Source organism: Globicephala melas, chromosome 6 (genome assembly GCF_963455315.2).
Source record: "Globicephala melas chromosome 6, mGloMel1.2, whole genome shotgun sequence".
In the NCBI taxonomy this organism is placed as follows: Eukaryota; Metazoa; Chordata; class Mammalia; order Artiodactyla; family Delphinidae; genus Globicephala; species Globicephala melas.
Window position 1 is genome coordinate 7514115 of NC_083319.1, and position 25438 is coordinate 7539552.

The window sequence follows — 25438 nt, forward strand, 5'->3', positions numbered from 1 at the left end:
AGACACCCCCCATCGGAACTGAACTTTCTTGGGAATGTATAAGTTATCTGGAGGGAGGGGGTGGGAGGCGGAGAAAATAAATACCAAGAACTAAGTAGGTGTCCCTGGACCTCTGGTGTCAGCTCAGCCTCTGGGGCAGAGATGGCCTCCAGGGAGGAGGCCCTGATTGTCCAAATACTGTGCTCAGAGATGGACTACAGGTCTCTGATCTCCCCCTCAGGCGCCTGCCCCGCGGGGGCGTGAGTCTTGAGGAGAAAGGGGCCAGCCCCTCAGGGGCGGTCCTGTGGCCCAGCTCCTGCCCCGCCCCCACTGAGAGGCTGGGCTGGTCGTCAGTCAGAGTCTCCTGGGCTCCTGGGCCTGAAGCCTCCCTGGAGGCCCCGCTGCTGGCTGTTCTGGGCGGCCCGAGCTCAGTGCCCGTGGTGGCTCAGGCCTGCTCTTTGTCAGCCCTCCAGAGCCGCTCCTTCACCTCGGGAGGCAGAGTGTTGAACAGGTCCTCCTCCACCACTAGGCCGCTGCGCTTGAGCAGCGGGCACTCGCCCAGCTCCACGGGCAGGCACTCCAGCCGGTTGCCCCGCAGCTCGATCTGGGTCAGGCTGGTCAGCTCGCCCACCCGTGAGGGCAGTGACTGCAGGACGTTGTTGCCCAGGTGCAGGGCCCGCAGCTTCCGGCACTGGAAGAGCTCCGGGGGCAGCGCCTCGATCTACAGGGAAGGAGCAGAGGGCGAAGTGAGGCAGGCGCACCTCGGACCTGGGCCTCTGGGCTTCCCTGCCCTGGGTACCAGCACCTTCTCTGATGCCCATTTCAGCTACCCCAGACCCCAGGGACCAGCACAATTTGGGCCCAAGTCTGGCTAACTTTCCCCTGTTCTTTAGGTCTCAGCTCTGCAGTCACTTCCTCCAGGAAGCCTCCCTGACCTCCTGGTAACCTATGGCACCCAACGTCCCCCGGACAGCACTGATCCCTTCCATGGTCAAACTGCTTGGTCTCCTGTCGCCCCCAGACAGGGGGCTCTGAGAGGGCAGGGCTGGGTGTGCTGTGCTCCCCGCTGTCTCCCAGCGACTAGCACCCCAGAAGCAAATCACAGTAGCCAGCTACTCCCAATCACACCCCGTCCTCCACCGCCCAGGGCTCACCAGGAGCCAGGCTGTTGGTCCTGCCTGGTTTAAGAGCAATTTATGAAAGCAGAGCAGCCTGCTGAGAAAATTCCACACCCTTAATTGTTGCTGAGAACTGGGGAGAGCTCACCAATCACTTCCCCTTCCTGGGCCTCAGTTTCCTTACCTGTCAAGTCACAGGCTGATGGTGGGTGCGGGGAACCCAGTGCTGGCCATTCAGAGCCCCCTCCTTCTGATTTTGCAAAATTTGAATAATGGGCAACACCCACATGCCACTTACTACAGGGCAGGTTCGCTCTGAGCGCTGATGCTATTAACTCACTGAACCCTCGGAACTACCTGTAAGTACTTTGTAAACACTCTTTCCATTTTACAGATGGGAAAACTGAGGCCCTGAAGGAGCCAGCCTGCCTAGAGATTCATAGCTGGAGAGTGGTGGAGCCAAGATTCGAACCTGACTCAACAGTCCGTGCTCTTAAATGTCCACACTGTTGATGGTGCAGCCTGGGTGGGGACCTGCCGTGTCTCCTGCCACACGGGAAGAACCCCATAAAAGCCAGCTTCCTCCCCGCCCTCCTGTGAGCAATCAGCTACAAACACGAGCTCTGACTGAGCCTATTTTCCTACAACCACCTCCTTCAGATATGGTGGGCAGGAGGGACCCTTCCAGCAGGGCAGGAGCCAAGGGACTTGGGCCCGAGCCCATGTGAGGGTGACGGGGAGCTTGCTCTGTCACTGTCCCCATTTTCCCGCTGAGAAGGCAGAGGCCATGCCATGAGGGACACTGTGACTGTTTTAAAGGGGACTCCTGACCTGGGGCTTCAACGTGGCCCAGTGGTCAGGTATGGGGCAGAGGTGGCTTCCAGGTCAGCAGGGACATGAAGGTGAGAGGGCAGATGGGAAGTGGGCTCCGGCAGGACGGACGGGCCAGAGCATCCCAGAGACCCCACTGCGCCCAACACTGGCCTCCTCTGGTGACAGACAGTGGCCAGGGAGCGGGAGAGGCTGGACCAGCAGGTGGCAGAGCTGGGGCTCACATCGGAGCCCTCCCCCTGACACGTCCCCTCCCCGGAGCACCCCCCAGCCCATCAACGAGCTCTTTCCAGGCGCGTGGAAAGAAAAGAAGGTGCCTTCGGTGGCTCAGTGCCCCACCTGGGCCACTCCTGTCCCTCGTGAGGTGTGATCGTGCGCTGAAGGTGTGAAGTCGTTTCCCGTCACCCCAATCCCTCCCTCTCCCACCTCCTCAGGGGTCTCAGCCGCTCCCCCATCAGCACTGGCTCCCCCTCAAGTCCACCTGGTCTTTGCAAAAGAGACAACCCTCCCAGGAGCCTCTCCAGGCTTCCCAACAAACCGTTCGGAAAGACACCGTCTCTCTCCTTGGCCCGCCGTGATCTGGTTTCTGCCGCTGCCCACCCTGGAAACTCCCTGGCCAGAGCCACCAGCGGTCACTCCTAATCCACCGAACATGCATCTGTTCTCCTTTCACCTGACTCCCCGTGGGCTGTGTGCCCACCTGCTCCTGCCTGGCCCGGCTCGTCACCGTCAATCCCAAAGGCTCGAGCCAGACTCCCCTTCCCTCCATCCTTCCCCCCGTGACCTCATCGAGGACCCACCTTCACCCAGGAGCCTGGGGGGACGACTCCTTGGGCTTCAGGCTGACTCAACCTGGTCCGCTGGATGTCCCAATATGGGACCTACGCTCTACTCTCTGAAAACCTGTGCCTTGTCCCACACCTGGCCTCAATGACCCTCCAGCTACCCAGGCAGCCACGTGAGAAACCTCGAGTCACGTCAGACCTCTCTCTCCCCACATCCAATCCCGCCCATGTCCTGTGGAGTCCACCCCCGAAGTCTCCCCCACATCCGTCCGTCTCGCCATCCCTGGCAGCCCTTGCCAGTCCAGGCCTCGCCCCCGCCTGATAGCGGCCCACGGGCTTTCTATCAGCTCTTGACCTCTCACCTTGCCCCACCCCCAATACCCTCGAGTGGCAGCAGGAGCGAGCTCTCTAAATTCCAAGGTGGCATATCCCTTCCTCGCTCGGTCAATGGGAATTCGGTGAACGTTTTGCTCCACGTCAGGCACTGGACGAAAGAGCCAAGGTCCTTGTTGTCAGAGGGTCGAGGGAAGGGACGTGAGACAGATTATCTGAAACCAAGTGGGAAGAACAGGACGCTCCTCAAGCCCTGGCCTCAGGGGAAAGTCCAAATTCCAGGGGCTCAGCTCACGGCTCCTCCCCCTGGGCTCTCAGCTCTCTGTAGACAGAACCTCCTAGACTCTCCCTTTCCTCTTCACCTGGCTAACTCCTTGTCCTGCAGGGCCAGATGAGATGCCCCCTCCTCCAGGAGGCCCGCCTGCCCTGGGGTAAGTCCGGGTTGAGGCCACTCCGCTGTGCCCCAGCCTAGTCTCGCCCACTGAGCTAAATGCTGGTTGCCTGTCTTTCCCTGAGAGAGGTGAGCTCAGGATGGGCAGTCGCTTGTTTGTTCCTAGGTCCCCAGCTCCCTGCTCCACACTAGGAGCGCTCAAAAAACATTCCCCAAATCAATGAACCAATTAATAACCAAACAAGTGGACGCCCACTTATCGAGGTATTCGTTAACATGAGTTTAAACCTAAGAAAACAGAGGCCGAGGGCCTGAGCCGGGCCACACTCGCCCCTGCCTGTCCACTCACACGAGGCCCATAGCCTGGGGTGGCTCACAAGGAACCGCCAGGCCCAGAGGGAGGAAGGGAGGGGGGCTCCTGCCTAAAAGGAGGAGCCTGACTAGGACTGGCCCAAGCAAACTTTTTTCCCTACAAAGGCCTCTAGCATTCCAGTGGGCGGGGACAGGACATGATTAAGCACTGTGCTGAACTGGGTGTCAGAGGGTCTCCTTCCTCGGGACAGCGACAGCGTGCCTGCCCCCAGCTCTTCCTGAGGGGTGACCTCAGCCAACAGGCATGACCTGGCAGCCATGCCTGGGATGAGGAGCTGGGGGTGGGGACAGGTCGGGAATTGTACCCTCCACCCTCCACTGGCTGGGAAGGCCCATCAAGACCTGGTGCCCACACAGCTCCCGGGACAGAGTGGGCACCACGAGGGGTCCTTGGGATGCCCAAGGCAGCCCCGAATCCAGGGGCAATCTGGCCCCGCACTGTGCTCCGGGGGGGGCCACTTGGTCCCCCTCAACATGCTAAAGGAGGTGTGTGTTTGTCCTATGCTCCCCAAATGGGGCTTCTCCCCGGGAGGCCAATTTTCCTGACCGGTGGGCCTGTCCCAGGTCCTGGAGGCGGATTCTCCAGAGTGAAGCAGCCTGGGATCTGACCTTCACCCCTGTACGTTCTCACACATGCACACAGGTATAATTTGAGGGAGGGAGAAAGGATTTGTCAAAATCTCTGTGGTTTACAGGGAGAGAGGCTTAGGGAAGACGGGAGGGGTTCTGGTGGTCAGAGGTCTGGGGTGCCTGGACCCTCCAACCTGGGTGATGTTGGAGAAGGCACATCCTTTCCTAGAACGGGACATTTCAGGGGCTGCCTGCCTCCAGGCTGCTGGAGAGAGCTCCTGCCAGGAGGACTCACAGGGTGCCGGGAGCGGGGTGCCCAGCGCAGGGTGGACACAGAGCAGGAGCTCCATAAGCCCACGGGGCGCCTTCATGCTGCTGCCGGCAACAGAGGCGCAGAGGTGCTGGCTGGATTGGCTCTCCCTCAGCATCCCAGCCCCCAGCCACGGGCTTCCATCACCCCTAGCCTCGCTGCGAGAGTGTCCACCCTGACACCACCCTCTTCACTGCAAGAGGGTTTCCACTCCAAGTAGGAACAAACCGGGAAGACGTTCTTTCCAATATCAACCTCCCTGCAGGGCCCCAGAAGAGGTGGGCAGGGCAGGGAGAGGTCCCCCCAGCAGCTGTGCCTTTGTTTCCACGGCAGAGGCCAGGCCACAAGACCACAGGACCACTTGCCCTCAACCCTCACCTGCCTGCTTCCGCGGAGGGGCCCTTGGGTGGGGGGCTTGTCCAGACAGGCAAGGGGCTGGTACACGGGAGCCGCCAGAGGTCTCGATCGTCTCCCGGGCGTGCCCTCCAGTACCACGGGCCCACAACGGTTCGCACAATTTCCTCTCCAGAAAGGCAAGTGGTAACAAACCAGCCCCAGCTAAGCTCAACTCTGCCCTCTGCCACCCTCAAAACACAGAGGGGAAAGGGTGTGAGTGGCGCTGGGAGTTGCACCAGTCACCCACAAAGTTTCTGTCCCTGGTGGGCCCATCCTGGGCTCCAAATCTGGTCCAGGACAAGCTGAGAAAGACACTGCAAGCTCCAGGCTAAGTCCCACCTCCCACGACCGAGCTCTGAGAGAGCAGGGCAGGCCGTGGACCTCCTGCCCGTGCACATCACTGCCTTCGAGGAACCTGCCCAAGGCCACCTCGGGGACAGGCCCCGCCTGACCACACCATCCCTCCTGGCAGGTGACCTCTGCCACGTTCTGCGGCAGAGACGGCCTCCCAAGCCCACAGATTCTGATTCAGCAGGTCTGGTCCGGGGCCTGGGGATCTGTATTTTCAACCAGCTCCTCCCAGGGGGTCCTGGGAACCACAGCTGAAGACTCCACACCCAGGAGCACCCCTGCCACGAGCCACTCACCCGGTTGGCCGTGACGGCCAGGTTCTGCAGGTTCTGCAGGAGGCCGATGTCAGCCGGAAGGAAGGTCAGGTTGTTGTGGCTGAGGTCCAGGTAGCGCAGCTTGCGGCAGTAGAAGAGCTGCGTGGGGATCTTCTCGATCTTGTTGCGGTTCAGGTAGAGGCGCTCGAGGTTGGTGAGGTTGCCGATCTGGATGGGAATGTAGGCGATGTGGTTGTACCATAGCTTAAGGCAGGTGAGGCGGTGCAGGTGCTGGAAGCTGATGATCTCCTCGATGGTCTTGAGGTTGTTGTCCTTGAGGTCGATCTCCTGCAGGTTGTGGAGGCTGAAGATGGAGTGGGGGATCCGCTCCAGGTCGCAGCGGATCAGCTCCAGCTCCGTCAGGTTGGCCATCTTCTTGAGGCTGTTGAGCACGATGAGCTTGGTGCCCTCGTTGTTGATGGACAGCTTCTGCAGGTGCACGCCCACGTCCGTGACCACCTGTGGCAGCTTGCTCAGGTTGCTCTTGAGCCGCAGCACCTTGAGCCGCTTGAGCTCGCGCAGCCCGTCAATGACGATGTAGCGGTTGTTCTCCGCGCTCAGGTTGCCTGTCAGGTGCAGCTCCTCCAGCGTCTTCAGGCTGTAGATCCACAGCGGGATCTCCTTGATGTCCGTGAACTTGATGTGCAGCGCCCGCAGGTTCTCGCGCAGGAAGGCCAGGGCGGGCGCCTCGATCTTGGCGGCCGTGTGGTACAGCCACAGCTCCTTGAGGCCCGTGAGCTGCGCGATGCTGGGCGGGATGGTCACGTCGGGGATCAGCTCCAGCTTCAGCACCTCCAGCTCCACCAGGTCGAACACGGTGTCGGGGATGCCGCTGAGCATGAACAGGTGCAGCTCCAGCTTGTCCTGCGCGTTCTTGGTGAGCCGCTGCCGCAGTTTGTCCAGCGTCCACTCGTTGTTGAGGTTCAGCTGCCGCAGCTTGTTCTCACTCACCTCCGACAGGAAGACGGCAAAGCGCTTGGAGTAGAGCGGGTCGTACTGGTCGATGAGGTGCAGCATGAAGGCGAAGTCGTTCTTGACGTCGGGGATGTCGCTGTAGCTGCTCTCCTCGCGGATGGACTCGAACGAGTACTTCTTGAGGGAGCGCCGGAGCATCCACCAGAGCGTGTACATGCAGATGAGGCCATAGAAGATGACCAGGCTGATGTAGAAGGAGGCCAGGATCTTGAAGAGCGTGGCCAGCGGGTGGGCGCACCGGTACGTACGGTAGCCCGTCAGGCTCTCGATGTCCACGGTGCAGTCCACGTCGAACTTGATGTTGTGCACGTAGTAGACAGTGTAGCAGATGATGAGGATGAATTTGATCACCTTGATGATGGTCTGCCGCATGTAGAGACGGTACACGATGTCCCCCTCCTCCACGTGGGTCCGGAACTTCTTCACCTTCTCGAACAGCGCCTTGGCCTGCTCCCCCTCCTTCTTGTCCAGCACGCCCGTCTCCGAGCGGTCCACAATGCCCTGCTCGATCCGAGACTTGGTTCGCTGCAGCATGGGCACGGTGGCCTCCACGTCCTCGCTGACCGTCGACGACTTCTTGTCCATGGAGCCGTTCATCTTGCTGAAGGCCGGCTTGGGGTCGCTCTCCTCCACCACCGTCTCCGACAGGGCTCGCGTGGTCCAGGGCGAGTCGAAGCACTTGAGCAGGATGGACACAAAATGCTCCAGCTTCGAGCTGGTGCGAGGGAACTTGAACCAGAAGTTGCTGCAGGCCAGGAAGATGAGTGTGTGCAGAAGCACCAGGTAGGGGAAGTACTTGGCGAACCAGTGCAGGCGGTTCTCGTAGCACACAGCGTCCACATAGTTGTACTGGTGCCGGTCCAGGTCATACTTGATGCCCGTGGGGCCAGTGTCGGGCGTCGGCAAGATGGTGGAGTTGGGGTAGCGGGGCTCTGGGCCGGGGGCCACCCAGCCCCGGAACGAGTCGTTGCAGGAGTCCTTGGTGACCCACTTACACGGCAGGCAGATCATCTTGTCCTGGGTGACCTGCAGCGTGCCACCAAAAACCGCGATCATCAGCATGACGATGGAGATGTAGTCGGTGAACACGTCCCACCACGGCTTCAGGATCCGGTACGCTGGCTGCGTGTCCGCAAAGTAGCGGAGCTCTGTCACCGGAATCATGGTTCAACCTGAAAGGGACCCATGGGAGGGGGTTACTACAGGGTGGCCTGGCTTTCTGAAACCCAGGGATCAGAGGCAGGAGACAGTGGACCCACTGTCCAAAATTCTACCTCAAGTCTAGCTGTGAGTCACACTAGCTGGGCAACACTCATGGGCCAGCCCACGGATCGGCGTCTGTCCAGAAACCATATGTTCACCAAGTGGCTGGGAAACCACCAGAGGGAAGGCAGGCAGCCTCCCCATTCCATAGACAGGAAGGCTGAGCACTGAGATCCAGGTCACGCTGACAGACTGCGAAAGCAGCCTCACAGGGACCCTCACGTTTCAGCAGGAGCATTCCTGAATCCCTGTCTAGACCCCATCCTGCTAATGATCAGAACAACCACAGGGCTAGTTGAAAACTTCCAGCTCACTCGGAACCAGCTGCCACGAAGCTGCGCCAGTGGTCCGAAGAGATTTATTCAAAGTGTGAGAAAAGCCAAATGCAGAAGAGGGGGCTGAGTATGAACTCACTTTTTTTTTTTGTGGCTGTGCCGCGCAGTATGAGGGATCTTAGTTCCCTGTCCAGGGATCAGACCCATGCCCCCTGCAGTGGAAGTCCAGATTCCTAAACACTGGGCTGCTGGGAAGGTCCCTAAATACCTGTGTTTTGACAAATGGGTCTGTTTCTGTTGGGAGAGGCACAAGGGTGCCCAGGTTATGGGACGGGGCCACATTATTTTGATTATTCATAATATTAATAGTGACAATAGTAAGTAACGAACACTTCATAAAACAGGGCCTCCCTGCAAACACCAGATGCTTCCCATCTCATCTTCCTCGGGCACGCCGGGATGGGTGAGGACAGGAGGAAGGCAAACCTAGACCCCTTGAGGGAATAGAGGTGCTCAACAGAGAACGTGTGCCAGGCACCGAGCTGGTCCTTACCATGGAATCCTCCTCGTGGGGTCCCTTTGACATCCAGATGTAGGGTCTATCTTTGGTCCCATTTCACAGATGGGATGACTGAGGCTCAGGGGAGAGTCACCTGCCCAACGTCACTCTACTACTCAGGGCCAGAGCCGAGATCCAACTCAGGCCTGTCCCTCCACCTCCCCACTCAGATCCTCACCACTGCACAGCCTCGCCATCCACCTGCCCAAGGCCCCACGCAGGGCAGGGCCAAGAGATAGAGCCCAGGAGTTCAGCTTCCCTGCCCCCGCGGGGTTCCCAGAGCTCAGGTCACCGCAAGGCCAGCAGACACCACCACCACCTTCCCTGAGCCGGCGGCTCCAGCCCAGGGGGTCAGCCCTCCTGGTGAGGCCGGGACTCACAGGCCAGGGTGAGAGCCTGCCCCACAGGAAGGCCCGGGCCCTCTAATGACCAGCTGGCCCCTCACACCACCCACACTCCTGGGCAAGCAGCCGTCCAGGGGAGGGCCTGCTGAATCACGCAGCCGGCCCCCAGCTGAAAGACACCCCGACACTCCTCCCTCCCTTCCTGGCTCCCCGAGTCCACATCCAGGCAGGCGCCCAAAGACTGGGGGCCGGAAGGTAGGAGGGGCCAGGACGGAGGACCCAAGGATGTGCAACAGCCTGCCCCGGAGAGTCCAGGACGAGACTGCCAGGGCAGGATGCCAGACGCTGGGGGTGGGGGCTGATGACCAGGCAGGATGTGGTTGCAACCTCACTGTTTCGGGGGAGTGGGTGTGTCACGTACTGGAGAACACTCAGCCTCTCCCGGTGAGGAGCTGTCTCCGGGCCCCTGCTGTCCTGGGGCTTTGCTTATGTCGCCTTCCTAACTCCTTCTGGGTCTGAGGTGGGAACTGTCCACAGCTCCGTCACAGGTGAGGGACTTGAGGCTCCAAGAGGTAGGAGACAGTCCCATCCACCGAGCGTGTCTGGCTCCTCCCGCCCCCCGGCCCCCAAACACCTGTCTCGAAGCACGCTCTAAGCTCTCCATTCAGCCCCTGGCCCGTTTCTCTATGGGTAGTAAATGTGACCAATGAAACGCCCCTGCCCCAGGGGGCTCTCGGGCCAGTGTGAGCGTGTGGGGAGGGGTGGGAGAGACAGAGGAGTGTCCAAATAACGAGACTCGAGTCAGGGCAGGGGGCAGCCATGGCTATGGCAGGAGAGATGGATGCCACCTCCCTGCTGAGAAGGGCTTCGTGCAGGGGACGGTCCTGTGCTGGCCCCCGAGGCTGCTGGTGCCTCCTCAGCCCAGGCCAGCGCCCGTTCCACTGTGCCGAGGAGGCCTCAGAGGTTCAGAGGGGCAGAACCAGGGGCCCAGGTCACACAGCTTAGAAGGGCAGGTCCAGCCTCGTGTGGGGGACCTGTCTGGGAGGGGTCACCCTTTAGCTGCACCGTGTTTCTGCCTCACCTCTGCCACCAACTCACTGTGGGGCTCTGGACAAGTCACTGCCCCTCTCTGATGGCGTTTTCGGGGAAATCTGGAAAGAAGGTGCAGGTGCCAAAGCCCAGGCTTTAGTCCCCAGGGTGCCAGGGACCGTGCCTTCCCCACAACTGGCCCCAAGAGGAGACGGCCAGGTGGTTGGGGCAGCCCCTCTGGAGTGGAGGTGACAGGGGGCAGCCAGCAGCCGAAAGCATGTGACCTGTGTGCAGGCCAGGGCTCTGCTGCTGCCTTGGCCTCGGGCAGGGTCCTCCCTGGCTCTCAGCCTCAGGTTCTTCACAAATGCCAGGGGCAGATTCCCCGCAGGGCTGCCCGGAAGAGCCCAGGGGACTCCAAGCTTCTAAAGCACTTAGGACAGAGTAGGGCAGCAGGCAGTCTGCACTGGTGTCATCAATCTTCAACCTTTCCTCCAGATGCTGCTGGAGGACAAGTGTCTACCGCACACAGCGGGTGCTCAATAACGGTATCAAGAGAGCGCCTGAGGAGGGATGGGGAAGAAGTGGGGCGGGGAAGGGCGGGGCCTGGGTGGTGGGTGGGGCCACAGCTTCAGATGGGCGGGGCAAGGGAGGAGGCTGAGGCAGCTTTGGGTCCCCTCCCAGTTCCTGACCACCCCTGAGGGCCCTGGGGGGAACAGCTCCTTCTGAGAATGATGGCCCAGCCCAGAATCCTCAGGAGCCCAAGAGGTGCACACTGTTTTGGCACCCTTTCTTTTTTTCTCACAACAGTTTTATTGTGGTAAAATACACAAAATATAAAATTTACAATTTTAACCATTTTGAGTGTTTTAACCATAACAGTTCAGGGGCATTAAGTACATTCACTTTGTTGCGCAACCATCGCCAACCATGCATCTCCAGAATTCTTTTCACCTTGCAAAATTGAAACTCTGTCCCCAGTGAACACGACTCCCCATTCCCACCTCCCCAGCCCCTGGCAACCACCATTTTCCTTTCTATCTCTATGAATTTGACTACTCTAGGTATCTCATACAAGTAGAATTATACAATATTTGTCTTTTTGTGACTGGCTTCTCTCACTTAATGTAATGTCCTCAAGGTTCATCTATGTCTTAGCAGGTGCCAGAACTTCCTTCCTTTTCTAGGCTGAATAATATTCCTCATGCCCATTTTATAGATATGGAAACTGAAGCTTGGGGAGAGAAGTCACATGCCCAACTTCACACTGCCTGTCAGGGATTAGAGGCCACCTTCAAACCCAGTTCTGGGGTGGAGCGCTTCCAGGAAGCCACTCAGATGGAGCAGATCCCAGCTGACAGCTGCCCCAGGGCACACCTGGGGGTGGTCAGGAAAGCACCATAAGGGAAAAGGGGCCTGTTTTCCTAGTTACGGAGAGTTCCCTTTTCAGGAAGTTTCCTGTAGGCAGTGCATTCATCCCTTCCCTGCACTGAGGCCTCCGGTCCTCCGCAGCCAGGACGGCCCCTAGCAGAGGTGTGCAACAGCTTCTCTCCTGGGGCCTCCGTTTCCCCGTCAGGAAGGGAACAGAGAATCTGTCATGGATGTGCCCACATTTTGTATAAGGTGGTCAGGGTACCAAGGGGCACGTGATCCAGGCCTCCGCCCACCTGACACCTCCCTTCCCACTGGCACCACTACAGACACTCCCTGGGCCTGGCAGTACCTGCCTACAGCCAGCAGGGAGGGAGAGGCACCTCCAGCAGCCAAGACTCGGTTCCCCATCCACAAAATGCACGTGGTAACAGGTGCCCTGCCAAGCTCTCAGGACTATCAGGAAGTCACAAGAGGGAGGTTTCCCCGGCAGCCTGTGGGGGGGATCTCAGGCAGGTGGAGAGCAAGGAAGAACGGTGATAGGAGCTTGGAGGGAGGGGGCCAGCCGGGCCAGCCTGCGCTCTGCCACTCAGCAATGGAGTGACGCTGGGCAGATGACTTCACCTCTCTAAGCCTTAGTTCCCCCATCTGTGGAATGAGGCTAAGACAGATGCAGACCTGGCCCCCGACAGCAATCCTGACTTCAACAGGCAGTCGATGGGTAGATGAAAAGAGCGCAGAACCTGAGCACGAAGGAAGGAAACGGAAGGAGAAAAAGCACCCAAGACGCCTGCCCTGACACCTGGCAAAGGGGCAGAGTTAGGTGGGGCCAGGCACAAAGGAGGCGGGCAGAAAGCAGATCCTGGTCCCTTAAAGAAGCCTCTAGAATACAACAGGGCCTTTTCAGCAGAATAAAGGAGCTCTGTATGTAATGCCATTTTGGAAAAAAGCGAGAGCCAGAATAATAAATAAATACAATCCCATGCTGATAAACCCTGACCAACTCGGGGAACGGCTCCCTCTTAGAGTGGGAATAGGAGGCAGGATGAAAGGAAACTGGAATTTTTTACCAGCATGCCTTACCTTTGTGATTGAAAAGTAGTACAGAATTTAAAATAAATACAGTCTAGAAGAAAAGAAAGAAAAAAATAAGCTCTCAGGTGGAGAGTTCAGGTGTTCTTTTGTGGCTCTCAGAGGGCAATCTCGGGAGGGTGATGGGGAGTCGGGTCAGATCCGATCTCTGCCCCAAGAGATGGAGAATTTGCAGAGGATCCTGAATAGAGGGCAAAGATTAAAGCGCTGAAAGCGAGGTGGCTGAGAAAGACAAAAAGGCCCCATGCGCTGCTGTCCCCTGAGCTCCAGCCCAGCTAATCCTCCTTCTTCCAGAACAGATGCATTGTTTAAAGCTACAGACTGTGCCCTCCTGGAGGTCAGGGCTTGACACCCACCAGCGAGGTGGGGTTCACCCTGGCTGTACCACGTAAAGCTCATGGGCAAGAGACCACCAAGGGCTGGGGATGGGGGTAGACTGGGAGCCCTACAGGATGGGGACCACTCCAGATCCATCCCAGTCTCTGTGCAGAGCCCGGAATACCGAAGGTAGAGTAAAGGTTTGCTGAACTGGGCTGAGTCAGGGGGGAGAGGAAGTAGGAGGGAGGTTGGCAATTGTCAGGGAAAGACTCTAGGACAAAGGTTTAGTCACGGGAACGTTCATCACGGTGTTATTTATACCCCAGGAAAATTGGAAACAATCTAGGTGCCTGTTACTGGGTGATTGGTCAATACCTATTAAATGATCAGATGATGGAATACTATGAAATAATGAAAACATGTTAGAGCAAAACACTTGATGACATGACAAAATACGTTAAATGCAAAAAGTAGGTAACAAAACTGTGATAGAGTAAGAAGCCTCCTGCAGTAACTTAGACGTATATTTGAAAAATATTGGTGGTGAGATTAGCCTGCTGTTTATAATCTTTTTTTCACCCCAAACTTACCTCTATTTTCTGTTATAAGCATATGTTTACTCAGGTAATTAAGAAAAAAGATTTTTAAAAATCAAGATTCCAAAGGATCAAGAATAGCTAAAACCATTCGGAAGAATAAGGTGGGAGGAGACTTACTATAAAGCTCTAGCCAGTGTGGTGCTGATATGGGGATGGATGGATGGACCAGAGGACTGGAAGAGCGAGCCTAGAAACAGACCCCGAAATTTCTGGAAACTTAGACATGACAGTGTCTATGCAGGTTCGGGGGAAAAAATGGCTGTCCATGAAAGGAGCTGGCTTAGTTACTCACATGAAAAAAGCATAGCCCCATCTACCTCCTTACAGGAAAATAAATTCCAATGAGTTAAAGACCTAAAGTAAAACTTGAAAGTGTTTAAAGAAAAATCTAAGAGACCGTCTCGATGGCTTTAAGACAGGGAAGGATTTCTTATCACAAAGAATACAAATCCTTACAGGAAGAGATTGATCTATTGATCACATTAAAGTTAAAATGCATGCACATCAAAGGACATAACAATAAACAAATGAAAAGAACCCACAGACCTGGAGGAGATATTTGCAATAGGTATAACTACCAAAGGATTAGTATCCAGAACAAATATAGAACTGCTACAAATATACGAAAAAGACAATCCAACAGGCAAAAAATGACAAAACGTACGGCTAGACAATTTATGGGAGAAAAATACAAAAGGAAATTCATGGATGAAACAATTCTTAATCTCATTACTAATAGGGGAATGCAAATTAAGACAGTCACATGCCATTTCGCTCCCTTGCGATTGGCAAAAATGTTGAATTCTTAAATGAGGAGATAGAATGTATGTATGCATCCTCCAAGGGAGCAATTTCGCTCCTAGGTAAAGATATTAGAGAGTCACTTTACACATACGCATGAAGCCACAGACAAGAATGATCACTCCGGAGCTGTTCCTAATAGCAAAACATCAACAACCTAGATGTCCATCAACAGGAGAAAGTATAAATTGCTCTAAGCATCTGGTGAAATGCTAAAGCAGTAAAGTGAGTGAACTTTAGCTACACGTACCAACATGGACAGACCCCAAAACAATGCTGAACCCCAAAACGAGCTATAGAATAATACATACCTTATATAAGGTTTTCTGTAATGTACATATCCAAGTGTAGTGAAGGTATAAACACATGCACGGGGGCTTCCCTGGTGGCACAGTGGTTAAGAATCCGCCTGCCAATGCAGGGGACACGGGTTCGAGCTTCGGTCCGGGAAGATCCCACATGTCACGGAGCAACTAAGCCCATGTGCCACAACTACTGAGCCTGCGTTCCAGAGCCTGCGAGCCACAACTACTGAGCCTGTGTGTCACAACTACTGAAGCCCTCGCGCCTAGAACCCATGCTCCGCAACCAGAGAAGCCACTGCAATGAGAAGCCCCCGCTCACCGCAACTAGAGAAAGCCCATGCGCAGCAACGAGGACCCAACACAGCCAAAAATAAATAAACACATGCATGGAGAGTCCCAAAACCAAGATGCTAATTTCATCTAGAGAGGGAAGAAAATGGGATTGGGGAAGAGGCTTATATTGTGCCTAAGATGATCTGAGACAGGGAGAGAGAGAAGGGGTGTGTGTGTGTGTGTGTGTGTGTGTGTGTGTGTGTGTGTGTGTGTGTGTGTGTGTGTGTGTGTGTGTGTGTGTGTGTGTGTGTGTGTGTGTGTGTGTGTGTGTGTGTGTGTGTGTGTGTGTGTGTGTGTGTGTGTGTGTGTGTGTGTGTGTGTGTGTGTGTGTAGCAATTATTGCCAAACATGAACGTCGAACAAAGCTGAGCCCTGGGTACAAAGATATCTGCTCTAGTTTTATAACGTTCGTGTGTGCTTAAACTATTTCCTACAACGTTTACCGGAACAAAAGCAACTGTTTCTACTCCTGGCTGCTCCTCTCTCTGGTCCTCACACCTGCTGGGCTCAGCTGGGGGCAGCCTCTACTAGATGATCGCCAGGGCAGCAGATTCAGGTCCTCCTTCCAACTGGCCTGCTCCTGGCTGGCGCAGAGGCACCTGCGGCCTTTGAGGACACTGAAGGATGCAGCATCACCCCTGCCCAGTCCTGCCCTGCCCCAGGGAGATGCAGAAGTGTGTAGGATGCAGCTAGACCCTTCCCACTGTGCAGCACACGCAGGTGCAGAGAAGCGGGACCAGCTTCCTGCAGCAGAACTAGGGCAACCCAGAGAGCCCCTCTCCTCCCCATGGTGGCAGGCAGATCTCGCGAGTGTGAAGAGCAATAGCTTCAGAACTGGGGAGACATGGGTTCAAATCCAGCTCAAGCATGAAATAATTCCGTGACTCCAGGCAAATTATTTAGCCTAAGCCTCCGTTTTTGCAACTTTAAAATAAGAACAGTGCTACCTACCTCATAGATCTGCATACAGTGACCCAAAAGATGTCCAAGGGATATTAAGTAATAATAAAATAAAAGATGCTGACCAGCATATAATATGATATATCATGCATGATAAAACAATATAAAATGTCACAAAACAACAAATACTTCATGATTCCAGTATGTGGTACTTAAATTTGCTACTTTTGTGAGAAGAAAAAAATACTTGGGAAAAAAACAAAAGACCTCCCTCACCGAGTCGTTTCTAAATACTGTAAGAGTTTACAAGAAGTACCTGCCATCTATCATGTAAGGAAAAGGTTAGCTCGCCCCTGCCTGCCCTACCCGGGTAACACACACACTTCGACAGGGCGCAGGGAAGCAACACCTCAGGGTGGGTGAGCTCAGACCCTGGGACGAATGACTTTTCTTCTCTAAGCCACAGTTTCTTCACCTGTAAAATGGGAATATTACAGTACCTCAGAGGCTTATTGTGAGAATTAAAAATAACATAATGCACATATTATGGGACAACCCAAGGCCTGGCACAGAGGAAGGTGCACTATACTTATCCCAACCCACATGCCATTGCAGAAACCCACCCAGAATTTAGCTGGGGAAGACACCCAGGAGAGCGCTGAGCCACAAGCACAAATACCTCCAAGCTTCCCCAAGGCCCCCAGGACCTCCCAGGACTCAGAGACCACACTCAATGGCCTTGAACTTCTGGAGCCCAGGCTCAGGACCCCAGGACAGGACAGAGACAGAGAGCTGGTGAGCGGTTCGCAGAACCACCCCTTAGGTGTCCAGCCTAGTCCACATTGTTGATTTCCTCCTGAAGCTTCTCACAGATGGGGAAAGAAGTCAAAGAAATGACACGCTGCTCCCTTGGGCGACCACCCAAGCATGCTCCACCCCCATGCTGGCCTGCAGAGATTCGGCTTTCACACCTGAGCCGCGGCAGGCAGGCTAGGCTGTGGGTAAACAGGGCACAGAGAGCCTTTTGTTATAGCCCAAATAGAGAGGCTGGGAAAACTTCCCAGGCGGGAGGGAGGGGAGGCAGGAGGCTTGCACCCCTCACCCCTCCTCTCGCCCCTCCTCCTACCTTGGGGAGGCTGTCCCTCCAAGGCTCTCCCAGGGAAGGGGGAAGGGCCACACCCAAGAGGCTGGAGGAAGACACTGGGTCACAGGTCTTGTCCTGGGAGTGCTCTGGGCCGGTGAATCTGCTCCTCGGTCAGCACCCTGGGGCCTCTTCTGTCCCAGAGCAGGAGGGGAGGAGAGGGCCCGCTCTGGTGCACACGGCCCGCACCCGCCCCAGCACGGGCACTACCCTGGAGGTCCCCACACCCAGCCGGGGAGAGTGCAGGCTTGGGGCACCACCTGGCTCCCTGCACCCTGCCACCACCTGGCTCCCTGCACCCTGCGTAGAAGGGCACACCCTCACTTTCCCGGGAAAGAAGAGGGGAGACGCCCAGGGTGGGAGGGGGGAGGGAACAAGTTTCCGTTCCAAACTCCTCTCCATGTGGGCTGGGCCTCCCAAACAGGTTGGTCCTCATGCTTCTCATGCAAACTTGCAAGGGTACAGGCGGCCTGGTGGGGGGGGAGGGTGACAGGTGAAGGACACCCACCTGGGGCTTGAGGCCATGGCTCCCCGAGCCAAGCACTCACAGGCAACAGCCCAGGCCTGAGGCTCAGGCCGTCCCCTCACCCCACCAGGCTGACGTGTTACTGACATGAGCTCCGGATCACTGACGTGGACTATGTGCCAGCACTGCGCCTGGTACTTCCTGGGCCTCGGCCCCCAATTTCCAGAAACACAGGTACGGCGGCTCCCCACTTCACCAGCATGTGACCTTGGGAAAGTCACTTCCCTCCCAGGGCTCTGGTTTCCTCATCCATGAAGTGGCCACTGAGTCTATTCCTGGTAGGGCGGTGGTGAGGACTGAATGAGGCGGTCCATAGAAAGCTTTTGGCTCAGGGCCTGCCACGCAGTAAGCCTCTGTAACGTCAGCTGCTGTTACCATCATGGGATGGTATCAGTCCCTTTAGGGGTGTGAAATCTGAGGCCCAGAGAGGTTAACTGACCTGCCCAAGGCCACACAGCTAGAAGAAGATGGTGGGGAAGATCACCCAGGTCTGCCTTTCCATTGTGCCCACCTGTCTCAAAGGCCAGCAGGTCTCCTGGACTTACCTGGGCACCCAGAGAACCCTGGAAATGCTTCCTGGGACAAGACCCCCATTTCCGGAGGGGTACGTGGAATCAAGGTCTCTGCAGGGAACTCTAGCAGGCCATACTCAGGAAACTTTGGTGGGGGAGCCCAGCTCTGGGTTTGAGCCCGGAAGCCAGGTGCTGGGTCTGGGCCCATGGCGGGCAGAAGGGCCTTGAAGACAGGCCTCGATCTGCTTTGAACACCAGCGCCGCTTTCCTGGACAGCGCACGAAAAGTGGGCAGGAGCGCCCACGGGAGGCCGCAGACTCATCTGCTGAGATCCAAGGGGATTGGGACCAAGGGGGCCTGGCCGAGGGTAAGCCGTCTGTCGCCTGGCTCTCTGGGCTGGTGGGGGGCTGCCCCCAGAGATCCCGACCCAGGCCACCAGCCGGGAGATGTGACAGAAGGATTCCTATGCCGCCCCACCCGGTCAGCACGTTTGCCAACAGGTCAACTCTGCCGGGGGCATGAGGTTGACAGTGGCGCCTCTGAGGGTGCCCAGGTGCCATGTGAGAGCCATGGAATTTTACAGCCACTTTTACTCCAGTGGAACATGGCTCCTGGCATGAGGCTGTCGCGCAGTGTCTATTTAATTTTGAGGTTTTACGTCCTCAAGAGACAGTTAAACAAAGAACTTTTTACGAGATGTGAGATGCAGTAGAAACGCGTCGGGAAAGCGCACAGGGAGATGTTTGTGGCTGGGTGTAAGAGCTGTTCTAGAAACCTCATCCGCTCGCACACACACACGGATATCCAGGGCCTGAGGGAGCCCAGCCCCGCTCCTACACCGAGGGCGACCCTTCTGGCGGCAGCTGGTGGGGACCGGCGCCGACAGAGTCGCGCTGGTCAGTGTTGGCCGGCACAGTCGGAAGACCCCCAGCCTCACGACGGCCTGCAGAGTGTCTTCAAAGTGCAGGTTCCTAGGCCCACCCCCCAACTTGGACTCTGCAGGGCTGCGGTGATGGGTCCAGGGGAACCAGCATTTTGAACAAGCTCTCGGGAGACTCTGAAGCACCCCGAAGCCCGAGAACCTAGAGAAAGAGACAAACGGAAGGTGGGGTAGAAAGAGCACAGGCTGCCAAGGCAAACAGACCCGGGTTCATATCCCGGCTCTGCCACCTGAACTGTACGACTTTGGGCGGGAGCCCTCGTGCCTCGAGCCCTGGTCTCCTCGCCTGTAAAAGTGACACAACCTCACCCAGGAGACGGTGGCGGGTAAGATGGCAAACTTCACAGTGACCGGCGCGCCGCCTGGGCTCGGACCGCGGCCACCGTGGACGTGAAGGCTCTGCTGCTGGAAGGAGGGCGAGCAGAGCATCGTCCACCGAGAGGCCAGCTCCCGGGCTCCCACAGGAAGCGGCCCGAAGTGGCCTGTGCCAGAAGGAAAACGACTCCAGGAAAGACTGGGAGAAAGAAACAGGGGAGAGGGAGAGGGTCCCGACGGAGAGCTGAACGCCGCCGGCCGAGGGACGCGTCTCTGCACAGACCTCACCCCCAGGGCGGTCCCTGCCGAGCCAGGCTGCCAGGCCGGGGGTTCCTCCTGCCGAAACCCGGCCTGAGGTGTCTACGCCCCAGCAGAGCATCTCTAGACCCAGGTCCCAGGGCAGCCCCCCCCCCCGCCCCCAACCCCGTCGCCTCACCTGTCCACCCTCACGGCTAAAACCTGAGAGGAGCGTCCAGGGGGACCAAGATCGGGCTGTCCACCAGGACAGTCAGGTGAAAGGACTCAGGGCCAGGCTCAGGCCAACGCAACACAGCAGCCCCTGCCTCAGGCAGACAGAGGAGGGCCAAAACCTGGAGGCTAAAACCTCTCAGGCTGGCCCATGCCATTCCTCCCTGGCACAGAGGAGGAAGTCTGACCTCAGATAAGTAGGACCTGCTGCTTCCTGCTCATCACTGGCCAGAGACCTCGGCTCAGTCTTCCCTTCTTGCGGGGGGAGGTAAGAGTTCCTCAAAACCAACAGGAAACTCCTACAGGGCAGGGCTGGGGTTTGCTGACCTTGTCCCAGTAAACAGGATAGTCAACAAAATCACACATCAGGCACTTCCCATCGCCCTCTTCTGACGGGACTCACCCACAGCTCTACCCTCGCCTGGGAAAGACGTCCAGGGCGGACCATTAAATGAAACGAGAGCTAGGTGCAAACCAGCAGCTCTAACAGGACTTGGTTTTAGGAAAATAAGCAAATGGTAAAAATACATGTGGGAGAACCTACCCCTCCTCACTCAAATCTCTGGAGATAGAGATCAAGGGAGACTCTCACCTTCTATATGACATTAAAACCAAGACATTATAGGGACTTCCCTGGTGGTGCAGTGGCTAAGAATCCACCTGCCAATGCAGGGGACACGGGTTTGATCCCTGGTCTGGGAAGATCCCACATGCCGCGGAGCAACTAAGCCCGTGCACCACAACTACTGAGCCTGCACTCTAGAGCCCGCAAGCCACAACTACTGAGCCCACGCACCACAACTGCTGAAGCCCGTGCGCCTAGAGGCCATGCTCCACAACAAGAGAAGCCACCGCAATGAGAAGCCCCCACACTGCAACGAAGAGTAGCCCCCGCTCGCCACAACTAGAGAAAGCCCACACGCATCAACGAAGACCCAATGCAGCCGCCAAAAAAAAAAGCCTAGATGGGAGAGGTGGAGGCAGGGAGCCCTCGGACACAGAACAAAGGACCCCAGCCCAGGATTCCAGGACCTGGCTCAGGTCCCACATCCCTGCCTTCTTCCCGATGAGTTTGGGCAAGTTGCTTCCTCCCTCTGAGCCCCAGTTTCCACGTCTGTAAACGGGGGATCAAGGCCACTCCCTGAGCTTCCGCAAATGACCAAAGAGATCACTGATAAGGTTTGTTTTACAAATTATTAAGCAGCTTATACATACACCTGCTATGATTAGGGAACACGTTCTAAGACACCCTGTGCTACCTTCCCTATATCAACATATTTAATCTTCAAAATACCCTAAAGGGAGGCAAGGTGCTAATATTATCCTCTTTCCATAGATGAGGAAACTGAGGCTCAGAGAGGTACAGTGACTGGCCCACAATCACTTGTCGAGCATGTGACAGCTGGGACTCAAACCCAGGTCTGACTACAAAGTCTGGGTCCTAACCAGTGCACGCTCCTGCCTTTGGAAACTGTTTTCCAAAGCACAGGACGAGGAACCCCCGTCCCCAGAGACGTCCACGTGATCAAATAAGTGTGGGGAAACACGACTTGCTAGCTCCCTCTCAGAGACTCGCCAGCTCCCTCTCAGAGACTCGCCATGCTCTCAGTGAGCTCTGAGACATCCTTCAAGGCTCTGAGAAGTCCTGCAGCACAGACTACGACAAGATATTGTTCCCGGAGTCACCTGACCACTGTGACCAAAGACACTGGTGTTCCACAGAACACACCTCAGGAAACGTGGTCATGAGACAGCATGAACCACCACCCAGAGTGACAAAAGCCAGGGGTTCGCCATACAAGTTCACGCCAGCCTGAGTATGGCAGCCACGTACTACTCAGCTGGCCACTGAGTCAGGAGAAGGAGGAAGAATTCTGTTTCCTGGCATCTCTGCCCTAGAAGCCCAGGCCTTCCAGCGAGAAGAGCAAAGGGCTGCAGGGACAGAGACACCACCCTTTGCCCTCCAGGCACCTGCTCGGCTGGCCTGGAGGGTGGGGGCCCAGTCCTTACCCTGCGGAAGGCTCTGCTATCTGCGAGTTGGCTGTCGGTGCTGAGGCTGGCCCACGTCTGTCTGGGCAGGGTCCTGGCATTCCTTTTGCTCCATGGAAGCTGCCTCCCTACAAGGAAGCAAGAGCTACAGTCAGCAGGGACGTGTGTGACTATCAGCGTTACCTGCTGTGCTGCCGACAGTTTCGGAGCCCCTGCTCGGTGCAGGGCCTGGGCTGGGCTCTGGGGTGATGACAGAGAATCAGATGGTCTGCGGGGGTATGCCAAGGCAACAATTACAACTGGCTCTTGAGAGCCCGGGGCTCTGCTGGGGGGAGCCCGGGCCCTATGGGGACATGGAAGAAGCACTAGACCTTGACTAGTAGGGTCAGGGAAGGCTCCCCAGAGAGGGTGTTGCCTGAGCTGACTGCTGGGGAAGAGTGGGAGTTGGAGAGAGAGCATTCCAGGGAGAAGGACCAGCACATTTGCCTGGAGGGGAGAGAACACGACATCTAGAGCCTGCTGAGTGTCCTGGCTGGATCTAGGACTGGAGGCGGGAAGTGGCGAGAGGTGAGCTACAGAAGGGTGAGCTGGATCCAGGCAGAGACACACCCTCAACCCAGACACATGAATTCGACTCAAACACAAAACCCAACCATTAGGCTTCCCTGGTGGCGCAGTGGTTGAGAGTCCGCCTGCTGATGCAGGGGACACGGGTTCGTGCCCCGGTCCGGGAAGATCCCACATGCCGCGGAGCGGCTGGGCCCGTGAGCCATGGCCGCTGAGCCTGCGCATCCGGAGTCTGTGCTCCGCAACGGGAGAGGCCACAACAGTGAGAGGCCCGCGTACCGCAAAAAAGAAAAAAAAAAAAACAACCCAACCGTCATCTATAGTCAAGAACTGTTTAGTGAGCATCTACTACATGCCAGGCACTCTGCTCAGAACTGTTCACAGGAGGGAACAAGACAAGTTAGGAGGGCGGGGAGAGAAGTGTGGTCAGGCTACAGCAGGGTAGGGGGAGTATTTAAGCCAGCCAGGCGCTGGGAGTGTGACCCAGCCATCAAGGGAGGCCAAAGGACAAGGAGGAGTTAGCAGGAAGGGGGGCGAGGAGGCGTGGTTACACAGACAAAGGGATCATGGAGCCTTTCAGCTGTTTACACCACTGAACATTTATCACACCTACTCAATGCTAGGCACTGTGCTAGGAGGAAAGAAGCAGAAGATGGTCTCCAGCCTCACAGGGAGACAGTCAGTAACCTGGCAATCCCACACAGAGTGATGGCAGCTAGACAGCGAAGCACCTGCGTCTGTAAAGGCACAGAAGCCATGGGAGCCAGTCTCTACCCCAACCCCTCCCCTCCTCGGCAAAGAGAGGGATACCCACGGAGGCTGGGAAAGCCAGTCACTTGCCCATGACAGAGACAGGCCCAGAACTCAGGCCTCTGGACTCACTGGCACTGATTCTTCTAACCCTTCCTCTTCCAGGAAACACACGCTGACCACCCCCTACACATTCACCCACAGCTGATGCCTCTTTCCTCTGGGTTGCCTCTGTAATATTTCTAGTATTATGCTGGCCACTGTATCAATGTATTCCTGTCTGCCTTTCCTCCCAGACTGTAGCCAGGGACTGTGTTCTCGTAGCACCATTCCTGGCCCAGACCAGGCACTTACCAAAGGATGGTTGAATGAATGAACGAATGAGTCAAGGGATGGAGAGATGGTGTGCTGGGCTCCAGGGCCCCACATCCAACCCATCTGACTCCCCGTGAAAGTCTGTGAAAACCCAGAATCACCTCCGCTCTCAGGAGAGTCAGGAACCAGGCCGATCCCTTCGCTCCAACTCCTGCAGGCGAGGTCCAGGCCAAGCCAGCTCCCTGAGTTCTGACCTACTGGGGCAATCCTCAGGAGCTTCCACTACCCAGAAAGGCCATTCGAAGTTTGCAGAGGAAACAGCTTCCTAGCGGATGTGCCCAAGGGATGGAGTATTTGGTTGAGTTCCAGGAGGAAGTCACAAATATTTCTTGGGCTCCTGTGCTGTGCCTCACAGCCCCCAGAAGGCAGAGGGGCATTAGAGCTAACCCCAAAGAATCTCTAAAACTGGGAAGACAGGGAGGCAGGGCCCAGTCATTCATGCCCCAGCACCTCTCCAAAAGCCAGTCCTCCAGCACTGTCATCTGTCCTTGCCTCCCCTCCTGAGCCAGAGGAAAACTTGACCTTCACGAAGGCAATGCCAGTGTGACTGAGCCATGGGCACTGCCCAGTCCCTCTGAACGAAGCTCTCACTCCCCCATCCCCTCCACAGGAGGGATCACCAACATCAGACCTCCTCCTCCTGCCTCCAGTCTGTCTGTCTGCCACTCTGTCTGCTCAAAGGGCAGGATACAGTTCGTCAGGGGTAAAAGGTACTCCTAATGGAAAAGGTGGGAGAGGCCCCTGGGAGCCTTTCAGCTCCCCCAAATCCTTCCTCCACAATTTAGGCCCAAAGTCCCTTTCCCGCACCAAGCTCTCTCCCTCCTCATCCTCACACCTCATCCTCAAAAGGCTTCCGGGGGTGGGGCAGCAGAAGAGCCCTCCGGGGAGCATGGTCACCAAGGGGCGGCCCCACCCTTCCAGCCAAGTCCCCACCAGGAGGAGGTTGCCAGCCACCCCCCAACCATCTCTCCTCCTTTCCAAAAAAGGCAGCACAGGCATCAGCTAAGAACCAGCCCAATCTTGGTTCAGTCCAGTCCAGACCAGGGGAAAGAAGCAGTCAACAAAAGGAGCAGAATCATCATGAACCTCAAGAACCAGCGTTTATGCTGCTTCAGCTGGGCAGCCAACTTTGCTGGGTCTCCAGCCCAGACCTCATCAGACCTGGCTCTCAGGCCCATCTGGATGCACAGGACACCGGCAGGGTCCGGAGCCTCAGACCCTGGACTGGGCTTCCCAGCAACCCCAGCCCAGCCAGGCCCCACAAGCATAGCCAGGGATCTGCCCCCAAGTCATGGCACAGTTCCAGCCCAGTCAAGAGGAGGGAGGGGTGTAAGGGAAGAGAAGGGGGCCAGGAACCCAGGAGAAGAGAGCAAGGGGAACCTTTGAAAACAGAAAAAAAAACTGCCAAGGAGAAAACCCAGAGGTGGAACCTCTAGTAAGGGGGGCGTGTGTGTGTGGAGGGGTGAGGATCTGGGGGAACCCAGGAGATGACAAGGGGACCTGGGGAGCCGAGGCGGAAACTCCCGGTTATGTAGAGCGCAGGGAGGCACTGGGGTGCCTGGGAGGGGGCTCGCGCGCCGCGGCACCAGAGAGAGGCGGGGGGGGGGCCCGGTGACCCGGGGGATGGGGAACCCGGAGGTAGGCCGAACTGAGCTGCCGCGGGAGGCCCCGAGGGAGCCGGCCCTGGCGGGCAGAGCCCAAGCTACCCAGGGTGCCCGGGGCCAGCCAGCTGGCCGGGGACGTACAGGAGTGGATTTCGAGAGGTGACAGCTCGCACCCCCTTCCCCACCCCACCCACTCACCTGGGCCCGCCGCGCGCGGCCGCCCAGCCGGCAGCCCCGAGCCCCTGCCGCTCTGTCCCGCCGCCAGCCGCTGCGCCCCTCCGGCGCCTCCTTTTGTTTGTCCCTCACTGCACCACTCAGCCTCCTCCGCCCCGGAAGTGAC

At 56.9% G+C, this 25438-nt stretch overlaps 1 protein-coding gene across 2 annotated transcripts; it reads right to left on the reverse strand.

Moving 5' to 3' along the window:
- Positions 1 to 49: 49 nt before the first annotated feature.
- On the reverse strand, positions 50 to 25429 carry LRRC8A (leucine rich repeat containing 8 VRAC subunit A). 2 transcript variants are annotated; one of them, XM_030858426.2, is made up of 4 exons: positions 25297 to 25429; positions 21824 to 21930; positions 5733 to 7897; positions 50 to 700 (listed from the first exon to the last, which is right to left on the reverse strand). In XM_030858426.2, exons 3-4 carry the CDS (start codon positions 7887 to 7889, stop codon positions 425 to 427), a joined length of 2433 nt encoding a protein of 810 aa, XP_030714286.1. In that variant the 5' UTR covers positions 7890 to 7897; positions 21824 to 21930; positions 25297 to 25429; the 3' UTR covers positions 50 to 424. The 2 variants fall into 2 exon arrangements, with proteins under 2 accessions (XP_030714286.1, XP_060156319.1); XM_060300336.1 differs by lacking the exon at positions 21824 to 21930 and having other exon boundaries at positions 25297 to 25392.
- Between the last annotated feature and the right edge of the window lie 9 nt (positions 25430 to 25438).